The sequence below is a fragment of the Apaloderma vittatum genome, unplaced genomic scaffold, assembly GCF_000703405.1.
Source record: "Apaloderma vittatum isolate BGI_N311 unplaced genomic scaffold, ASM70340v1 scaffold41087, whole genome shotgun sequence".
Lineage (NCBI taxonomy): Eukaryota > Metazoa > Chordata > Aves > Trogoniformes > Trogonidae > Apaloderma > Apaloderma vittatum.
In genome coordinates this window covers 6093-16952 of record NW_009725323.1, presented here as the reverse complement: position 1 = coordinate 16952, position 10860 = coordinate 6093, and the positions used below count along the sequence as shown (strand labels likewise).

The 10860-nt window shown below is 40.6% G+C and overlaps 1 protein-coding gene across 1 annotated transcript; it reads left to right on the top strand.

The window, feature by feature from the left end:
- Positions 1 to 1017: 1017 nt before the first annotated feature.
- On the top strand, positions 1018 to 6464 carry TMEM263 (transmembrane protein 263). The gene is made up of 2 exons (XM_009872844.1): positions 1018 to 1081; positions 6178 to 6464. The coding sequence occupies exons 1-2, from the start codon at positions 1018 to 1020 to the stop codon at positions 6462 to 6464; spliced, it is 351 nt and encodes a 116-aa protein (XP_009871146.1).
- Positions 6465 to 10860: the final 4396 nt, after the last annotated feature.

The window sequence follows — 10860 nt, the reverse complement described above, 5'->3', positions numbered from 1 at the left end:
ATTCCTGCGCAGCTTCTTGTGCAAAGGCTCCTGTGTTTTGAGTTGTGAACTGATACCCTTAGGGCCGATTGCGAGGACTCTTTAATATTCAATTTAGGCTTGCTTCATATCCAAAGATCTATCATTTAGTGTGTGGGTGCTAATTTTTACTGTGATGTTTCGACTTCATAATTATACTGTGAGGGTTTTAGCTGTTGTTTTCCAGGTGAGTCTTCCCACCCTCAAGTTCTGCTTCTGCCTCCTCATTCCTTCTTCAGATCCCAGCTGCTGCTTTCTTACCCAGAGGAGACACGGGAGAGATCTAGGCATGGCAAGACAGGCTGGCATTACTTTTGTGGTGGTTGCTGACTCCTGGAAGAAATTTTTAAAGGCTTGTGTATGTGCGTAGGGAGAAGGGAACTAAGAAGTCACTGGCAGGAAAAGAGAAGGATGCTGAGTGTTATAATGCAACTTGTTTTTCTCTTTTTCCTGACCTCAGTGCCTGCTGAGGAGGGAAAGCAGGATTGGCAGGAGGGCTCAGGAAAGGAGGCAGGACTTACACTGAGGCACACTTTGGTGGGGGAGGAGAGAGGAGGAAAACCTGGACTAGATACTGCTTTCTTCCCCTCCAAAGGGAAAACGCAGTAAGCAGTGCTGCTGATTTGAGTTTTCTCCCATGATTCCCCTTACTGTTGGGGACTGCTGCTCCAGAACTGCTCTAGCAAACAGCTTTTGGGGTAGAGAAATCTTCTTTCTGAAATGTTGTCATTGGAAAGTTTCTGTAGGGGTTAAACAGTCTAGTTCTGCTTCTGTCACCACACTGCGTATGCAGTACTGCTGCCTAATAAACAGAGGGAAGAATACAGAAGCACAGTCTGGTAATGAAAGAGCAGTAGTTTGGCAGGAGTTGCTAGTATATGTAGTAACGAAAAAAGAACTTCCTTTTCTGTGGAACTTAAACTACGTGAATTCATGAGTTACGTTTATGCTTTGTCGGAAGAGATGTACAGCATATGTGAATTTCTTTTTTAGGCAATAATGAATCAAACGGACAAAAATCAACAGGAAGTCCCATCATACCTTCACGATGAACCACCAGAAGGTATGTATTAGTTTTCATAATATCAAGTAAGTTCATAGAATTTCATCAGAAATTCAGATCTCATATTAAAAAAAAAAAAACCAAAAAAAAAAGCTCTGCAAGCTGAACACTGTAACTTTCATGTAAGTAACAGTAAGCAAGGCAATCCTGGGATGAGATGGGCCAGGATTGTTGTTCACTTATGCATTATCCTGATTACAATAAAGCCACTGAATATAACTCAGTTGTGATAAGGTGTAGAGAAGATGGGCAGATACTAAAAGACATAATTTACAGATTAATTTCCAGAGATGTGAATTGGTCTGATGGTTATTTCTGCTGTTCATCATGTGAGATGGACAGAGCCCAGCTCCACTATTGGAGACCTTGCTGAGCTCATAGTGCTTGTGACTTTTAAACAAGATGTGTTTAAAAATATAGGGAACTCTATTACTGCTTTTGGAGACTTTTCCATCATACAGTTAACTGTACTTCTAAATGTTGACTTAATCTCATGGTTTCCTAATGATGAACAAACAAAAACTTGACTTGATTAATGCAGTGACATCTTGATCTCCTGAACCAAATGAATATTAAATCAGTTATTAGATCTGTAGAGGAAATGCAGTTGCAAATGAGCAGAGCTCCCTTCTGGGCTGTGGAAGGACAGGACTGTGAGGAATCCTGTTTGCGTAATGTGACTGGAAGTGCACTAGATCAAAAGCCTTTCATGGCATGTAGTTTGTCTGTGTTCTGTCTTCTCTTGCCTTAAGCCCAAGTGTGTTGGATGTAGAGGTTGGTGAGTCCCAATTCCTTTTGGTTCATTGCTCTGCAGTCTATAATCCCCCTTTAAAGCTCTGTTGGTTTGTTGTTGTTTTTTTTTTTCCCCGCTCAGCTTTTGTATATTGTATAACTGAATGATTTACTTCACTTTATTAAGTGTAGCAGAAGGGGCTGAAGTGAATAGCTCACTCTAAACAACTGTTAGACAGGAAAAGTATAAGTTGAGAGGAAATGGAGAAATGGATTTTTCATGGCACAGTGGTTCTTAAGCTTTTCTATAGTTGAGCTTGTTACAGTATCATGGTGTGAGGATGAAAATCTTTCTTTTTTAAGCTCTTACAGGGTTGTGAAGATCCCAGAAGCATTTCTGAAAGAAAATGCTAAGTTGGAAACTGTGCCCTAATGTGTGTCATCCTCAAGGCTAGTTTTCAGGGTGGGTTTTTTTGCCTTAAAGATTGAGTTGTGGTTTAATTCATGTTAAGCCTCATGTGTGGAAAGCGAACAAGGGTCTGACTAGTAAACCACAATTGACTCTTAGTTGAGGAAGGCAGTGAAACAAGTAAGTATTTTTTTTTTTTATCTTCCCAGAATATTCAGTAGGTTGTCCAGATTCAGAGCATAGTGGCAGAGTCTGACGTCAGTCACTACTTATTGCAAGGTTTTATTTAAAATTCGTGAGCAACTAAGATTAGTTTTCTTCTCCATAGTATCTTCTTTCAGTGTGACAGTAACCAGTATGAATATGAGGTCTAAATAGATAGAGGAAGTTGGTATAGTTAGAGTGAGTAAAATGAAACACAGCTTGTCTTAATGGAAACTCCATCCTCAAAGAGGCTTTTTCCTTTTCGTTGTCTCCTGTGCACTCTTCAAGCCTCAGGAGTATAGTAAAATGTTGTAATACCCTTGAAGAACATCCCTGTTTTAAATGCCCTGCCAGGCCTTTATACGCAATTTACTTACACCATTGTAGGAAGATGGCTAATGTGGATGGAAGGCTACCAGTTCAAGGCTGGCAAGAAGATCAGCTCTCTAGACAGTCTGCCAAAAAAAAAATCCTTAGAGGAAAGGCTCAATTCCAAAACCAATTTGCAGTTTTCTTGTAAAGATATAAATAGTTCCAGTTTGTTTGAATCGCACTCGACAAGCTTGGTGCCCAAGGGCTTTAAAGAAATAACATACGTAGAAGCAGCATTTGTGCTTGTGCTTTCTGTGAGCAGTGCAACTCGAATGCTTTGTTTTCTGCTTTGCAAGTGGCACCAACCTTTGCAACCACCATTCATTCAGACTCTTGTTTGCTGTTCAGGAAGCTGGCTGCAAGGTGGCACGGTAGAGCCAACCCCTGAATAAGGAACTTGTGTCTTTTTTCTCCCCAGATTTAAGAATGATCTCGTTTACCTTCTTTCTTGTGTCTGTTAGAAACAGAGAGGCCAGGCCTGCATATCCTAGAATAGAAATCACCTGACAATAAAAGCTCTTTGCATTACTGCAGGCGCTTACTAGATCTCACGAATAATATTAGCAAACATGAATGAAATGGGAAGGTGCCAGCCATCACCAGAATTTATTAATACACCAAGTCATAACCAGTATTTACACTTGAGGAACAGAATGGATGCTACGAAAGGATTGGCTACCTGAAGTAATGTGAGGCTTGTCAAGATTGTTTTTGTTTGTTTCTCTCTTGTTACTTTTTAAGTTAGCTATGGTGGGTTCTTTCTTGCTAACGTGCGATCCAATTCACTGAAATTGGCTCTTAGAATTCAGTGGGATAAAACTTTTAGTCCCATTCACCCTGGTGATAGTGATCCAGTTAGGTAGAAGGTGAAGCACTTTCTCACCAGGTATTTTACAAGGTGTGTAGGTCTGGTCACGAGAATCTTCTAGTGAATAGTACCTAGACAGTGGGTTTTATACCAGGGTCTGTGCACTCCTCTCTGAATGTGATTCTCTAGAGGCTTTCTGCATGTAAATAGGAATTCCAGTCTCTGTGTGCTTGTGTTGGCAATAGATTCGTGCTGGAGGTGTTCAGGTTCAAAGGTGCTGGCCTAGAATGAACTAGCAAGGGTATTTGTTTGGTTTAACTAAAAGGCTGTCATTAGTTTCTAGTTTCCATGACACTTTCTGTTATCTGTATCAATTTCTTCAATAAGAGAGACTAGTGTAAGTTTGAAGCATGTTTAGGGGTTTTTTTCTGCCTTGAGCTCCACTGTTCCTCTGTCTGCTTTTTTTTCTTTTTGTCAAACTTGTGAGGAAATTTTCTCATTTAGGTGGCGTCTTTTTCTTCGAATTATTCCAGGCACACACTTAGGAATTCTGAACTCCACACTTTTTTTTTTTTTAAATAAATTCTGAGTCCTGAGTCAGTCCCAGAATTAACACAAACTCCTTGGAGGTGCATGGGAAGTTGTTCACCCTCGTTTACATCTTGTAGTAGATGAGTGCTGGGAGGCAACTCTTGGAAACTGTCCTCTGCATGCGAGTTGTCAGCGGTCAGGGCACTGGAGAGAGACCCGTTCTGCTGGTTTTCCTAAGGCATGCTGCAGTGCGGAGTGACTGCGTTGACAGAGGATGGGTAGAGGTCTCTGGTGGATCTTGATCTGATTTTTCTTTTTCCCTGCCTCTCTAAGATTCATCGTTCTCTTCCAAGCATGTTCTTTCTGCTGCTGACTCCCTCACCTCTTTGTCGTGTTTGTTTCTCCCCTAGCTCTGCCCGCTGTGGTTCCACATGCTCTTTTCTTGGCTAACCCTGTTGTTTTTCCCTAAAAAAGGGAAAATGTATCTTTTAAATCCTATATATTATCTACAGGTAGCTAGAAAATACAGAAAACTCTGGAACTTTTACTTGTGTTAACTGACTGTCTCTTGCCATGGTTTTCTCTGAAACGTAAGTGTTTGAGGTCAATGAGAAATTGACAAGACAGGAGCTGAAAAACACTTACCTGTACAAAGTTGTTGCGAAGACCAAAGATTTCTCGAGGTTCGCACTGAAAACACCTTGCCGACAGGCAAAATGTGCCAGGGCTACTGGTTTATAGGTGCAGTAGGTGATATTCTCTTGTGTGCTTAAATACAACGTTAATATACTGTTTCATCTTCCAGTTTCTTCTTTGAAGATTAGATGGATGATACTTATGCAGTAGCAGGGTGTGGAGGTGCAGTCTTACAGGCGAGGTGCATATATCTTTCTTTTTATATTTTTATTATTACTTTGAGGCCTACAGTCAGAAATGTAAATTAATTGCTAAACTGTTGGAAGGCTAAGTGGCTAATTCTGAGAGTCTTTCTATTACTCTAATACTTCCTATTATTTTGAGGCTATGTAGTCATACCATAAATATGAAATAGGAACTGACTTAGCACGTAGCAAGAAACTGTGCGAAGTGCAGGTTAAACATAACTGTATTTGTGTGGTCAGTAATATGCAGAAATCCTACGTTTTGAGATCTGGTTTTGTACATCGTATTGGTACTTCTGTTGGGAGCATTTACCTTTTGCTGTTGTTACTGCCTTTGATGACTGCTTCTAGTATGGACTCACACACTCCCATCTCCCCCATCCAAACTGCAGAAAAGGCCTTTTTGGAAAATTAAATTTGTGTACCTGACGAGGAAAGAAAGTGATACAGTGAAGAGTTGGCATCAGTTTAGTACTCATGCTTATGTTGACTTTTGTGATAGCTCTCTTGTTTGTAACCTTCTTTCTCTCCTCCCTGACCCCTGTAAACACATCTTCAAAACAGTAATCACTAAGGAAGGAAGCAACTTTGTCTCAAGGTGAGCTCTTTTCAAAGAACAGCTCCTTTTTTTTAATAAACCCTTTGGCCTTGCTTCTCCAGGAAACTTTTTTCGAGTGGTTCCTTAGAGATTCGAACAGCAAGGTAGTGATGCTGCTTTTGGGGGGTCCTCCACCTCTGTAGGTTACTCTTAATACTAGGATGGGGGAACAGGAGGGTGTGTCATGTCCACCTCCATTACTAAAGTCCAGAAATGATGGCAAATTTGGCCAGGAAACTTCCCAGAGTATGGGAAGTAGTGGTGTGTACAGAGGATGGAAGTGAATCACCTGAGAGTGTCTGGGAGCTCTATGCCTGATACTCATAGGCTCAGTATTGACTTACATTTTAGAAAACAACGCTGAGGTACGCACGTCTCACTAAGGCAAAGTGTTTTTTCTGATTTGGAACTATGGTGGTATATGAGCAGCCAAGAAGAGTAGGCAAGGTAAGTATGCCCTGTGTGCTGTGACTCTTGGGCTAGAAAAGGAAATACTCATGAATGATGTTTCTTTTGAAAATACTTCACTGTGAATGATTCGCTGCTTGTTTCCTTCCTTAGGTTCATTGAAAGACCACCCGCAGCAGCAGCCTGGCATGCTTTCTCGTGTGACTGGCGGCCTCTTCAGTGTCACAAAGGGAGCTGTTGGTGCCACGATTGGGGGTGTTGCGTGGATTGGAGGGAAGAGCTTGGAAATTACCAAAACGGCGGTCACGTCTGTGCCTTCAGTGGGAGTGGGGCTAGTCAAAGGAAGTGTTTCTGCTGTAGCTGGAGGTGTTACAGCTGTAGGATCTGCTGTTGCAAGTAAAGTGCCTTTAACGGGGAAGAAAAAGGACAAGTCTGACTAAAACCAAAACTGAGACTTACTCAATTCTCCAGAATATTACATCAGTGGCATTAAAATCTGATGAGGTTTTGGACCATGAGAAGCCATGTGTCTTAGACACTTTATCTTCTAAGGAGTTGTGCAAGTAACTCATTTTCATCCGTAAAGGACAGAAGAAGCTTGGCTAGCACAGCCTATGAAGATTTGTTAGAGCCTAGGTTGAAGCTTTGTATCTGGTGAAATGTTACACTTGATAACTATAGAAGTGAATAAGAGTACCTGAAGGGATAATACATATTTGAATATTTGTTTACTCTAAGTCTTTTGCAGTTTTGGAATAAAATGTGAACACAGAAACCTGTTGGCATCTCATCAGACTGATGATAACGGCAGAGACTATTTACTGTTCTCAGTGGTTTCCACATCCTCCTGCTAAGGATCCTTCAGCTGTCTAACGGCACCGTCAGACGTACCCAAATAGTTTGGGTTATAAAACTGTATTTGCAGGCAGCCTGTAGACTGTCAGTGACTGCACTGCGCCAACGCGGACTGGAGCAAACAGAACTAGAGGTGTGCAGAAATTGGAGATGAGAATGGGAGATAGAAGTTTCACAGTGTGGCAGAAGAGATCACAAAGAGTGAATTAACTCAATGCCTTATTAGCAAAAAAATCTTTTTACTAGGTGAGGCTGTGTAAAGAGCTGTCCTGTCACTTCAGTGCAGTTCACAGAAAGAGCTTTAGACTGTCTTTACAAATTCTGATACATGAAACTGTCGATTTTTACTGAAAACAAAATTGCTCCATCTCAGGTGTATTTAATGATTTGTACCTATCTCCTGCAAGTGAAAACTTGCTTCTAATAAACTTCTTGTAGACATTAGAAAAACTGATGGCTTGATGGAAACTGGGCTGATGTTTGTGGTCATCTAGTACAACTGTCTGACTTGAAAGAAATTCCTTTGTGTAGTTGGAAACCACTGGAGAACTAGCAAAACTGTTGTCTCAGCTCCGTGATGTGCCAGGTTAGCTTATTGCTCTGTTTAAGCAAATGCAAGGAATTTTTCACTACATCTTTCTCTCATACTTTTGAGTTTTGATTTGAGTAAAATGCAATAGATTTTGTTTAAAACAAACCAAAAAAAAGTAGATGAGGCCTTAAAAAAAAAATCATCCAAGTAAATTGTATACTGACAGATTTCAGTGGTGACACACCTCAAATGGGAAACATCTGTAGGTCCTCTGCAGCATGAAGCAAAATGCACTTGTCATGACACAACTTGAGGTTGCCTTAAAATAGAAATTGTTGGTGATTTTTTTTTTTCTTTTTGCCTTTTTCTTTTTTTTGTGTGTGTGCTGACTTTGGAAGTAAGTAACCTCTTTGGAAACCCACAGAAGGAGGCTGTGAATGTTGTGTATGCAGTATTTTCTAAAAACTTGTGTTCCTGCAGAGAATTTCTAAGCATGTATGTTTACTTTTTCAGTGACTATGGTTGTATGTATGACTGCAAGACGGATATATAGGGAGACTTTTCAGAAATTAAAAGAAGTAAGAACATATCACTTGTCTAAAACTTAGTTCTATATTCATGGGTGTTGAAAGTACACTGTGTGTAAACTATGGTCCAGTCGTCACCTAGTTTCTCTGAGCCATTGGTACTTCAACTGCACTCTGGAACAACTTTATTCTATATCATTAATTGTGTTTGTTGGTAGTTAATGGTATTTGTAAGTGTGGAGATTTGGAGTAGTGGGGAGAGCAAAATCCAGACAAACAGCATTATTTGCTCCTTTTGTTAGATGCATCAGCTGCTTAGCTCCAACCTGCCACAAGGGTGCGGATGAGGTAAGTTTATGCAACAAATGGAGGACTTGAACTGTTGTGGTTTTTTTAGAGTCAAAAGCTGATTGCGTAGAATACAGCATTGTTCAAGGATACCAGTTAGCCTTAGGAATGAGAGCTTAGGTATCAGAGGCAATCTGGCTGCAGCAAATAATTTAGTCAGGTCTGCTCCCCTGCGGCTGCCAACGTAGAGGTGTCCCTAGAGAGCTAACACTGAACTCTCAGTGAGGAGTCACCTATTGGGAGCAGAATGATATTAGTGACACTCCGTCAAACCCTAGTTGTTTTCTGAGAACGTGCACATTGAACTGGTCACTCCATTTTTATGACATTCTCTAATTTTTATACTATGAGACTTGCTGCAAAACAAGTGTGATCTGAGGTAAGCAATGTTAGATCTGTTAGATCTGCCAGCACTTCATTATGTTTTGTTCTTAACATATCCTGTAGTTATTACTTCTGAATCTTGTAACTGAAACACTTTAACGTGACATGTGGTTTTAGGTTTTGAGAAGAGCTTTGTCCTATGTCCTGCATATTTTCCATTCCCTTATGAAACTTGCTTCATCTTAAAAACTTGTTCTGATTCTGTCCTGACACTTGTGAAACATTAAATTGTTGCTGTTTCAGACATTTGAAAGCTTCCTTAGTTAATTTGTGGAGAAAGACATACTTAGTTATAAATCTTCCTGCAGTATCCTGCCCCAGAGTGTCTTTTATCTGCATCTGAATAGCACCAACCAGCTCTTAACAAAAACTGTAACTTCTCTGTGTAGGCTATGCCTAGACACAGCACAAAATCCCTTGTACTAATTTTTTTTTTTTTTTAACCTGGGAACTGAAGCTTGGGGATACACACTTCTGAAGATTCCAATGAGCTGGAAAGGAATACAGAACTGAAATTTTCAGGGGGAGCGGAGCTGTTCTTGTATCTTGAGGCTGTTTCTGTGCAGTTTTATTTCATGTGGTGGTTTTATTTTACTCTCCTTTTCTCAACTCCCATTTCAAAAGGAGAAATGTTTATGAAGACTACTTATATGCCTCACTGCTATGTAATGAAAGGTTGGTCTACATGCTTAAACCTACATGCTTAAACAGTGTGAACTGCTTCATATCCACTGGAAGTAACAGCAGAAAAAGGAAGGAGATTTCAGCAATACAACATTTTTGTAATTGGGAGCTTCCCTGAGGTTTTATTACAAAAGAATCCTGTGAAGAAGAAAGAAACAGATCCCAGGCATAGCATTCTGATTAAAGGATTGAATGAATTTTGGTCAGCTGCAGAGGAAAGTTTCTGCTTATGCTGTTGTTTTGAGAGGGGAGGGGGAGAAATTGAAATATTCAGACTAGAAAATGAGTTTGTCTGTGATTCAGGAAATATGTCACTTCCCTATTCTATCTACTGCCACTGGAAATACTGTAAGTGATGGGAATGAGCTGTTTTGGGAACTTTAAAAACGGAGACCTGTAGATGTGTTGAAACTAAATTTTCAGGGAAAACGCTGTTCTACATCTTTGTTTCCTTTCCAGGAACCGAGCAGTTCTACGGTTTCAGCACTGCAGATTGTATTATGAATAGCTTCTGAGAGCTGATATGCCCCCTTGTGTCCGAGGGGAAGGATGCTTTTGAATTCAAAGAATATTGTGGTATACTTAATATAGCCGAGCACTGAAGGACAGTCAGAAAGTGACAAAGGCAAGTTCTTGTGAATTTCTCACATGGCCGTCTTCCCAGTTTTCCCTTATAAAAATGATAATGTATTTTGAAGAGTCAGCAAAGACATGGCTTGGTTCACGCAGCCTGACTTATCGTGCTGGCGATACGTGCCTCCTACGGAATTCTCGCTGTTGTCACCCACGCTCCTACAAGGGCGGGTGGCGTTTACCCCTGCAACCTGCTGTCACGCCCACGCTCGCCTGTATGGCAGTGAGTTTAAGACCTTCAGCTGTTGAGATCTTGGCACTGCTCTAACCAGATGTTTCCAGCCCTTTCCAAGCTCACAGAGGATAACATGGCAGGCTATATAAAATCATCATCTTGCAGCCCACCCTCTGAACAAGTAATTCAATACCAGCTTTCCTCAGGAATTTAAAACTTGTCTTTAAGAACAGGAACCCTGGACTTGCTGCTAAAATATCTGTTTAAAATGACCTTGAAGACTGGCCTGGAGTGTGTGTGGGGGTGTAACTGTGTTTTCTCCTGCTGTCAGGAGGGAATGTGTACAGAATAGATGCTGAGAATATTCCGAGGGGTAAAAGCACTGATGATCCCAGTTCTATTGAGATGATTGCCAACGATGCTACTATTTTATCTTATCATTCACAGCCCACAAATGAAAATAAATAAAATCCCCTGAGAACTTAGACACTGTCAGATAGTTACTATTTTGAAAGCCAACACTTGTCAACAATTGCTGTACGGTGTTATCTGAGAAGCGATGCTGCCCATATATTTAGAAACTGTGGCAACTGCAGATCTGGTAGTCATCTTTAATCACCAGTGGTTTACAGACTAGACTTTTGTTACATCTAGTATAAAAGTATGACTTTTTCATTTCTCTTACAATAATTTGAGAC

Excerpts from the sequence above, each read along its gene's own strand:
- TMEM263 (XM_009872844.1), top strand. The coding sequence starts at position 1,018 with ATGAATCAAACGGACAAAAATCAACAGGAAGTCCCATCATACCTTCAC. Across the intron at positions 1,082-6,177 it reads TCACGATGAACCACCAGAAG|GTTCATTGAAAGACCACCCG; the intron begins GTATGTATTAGT and ends TTCCTTCCTTAG.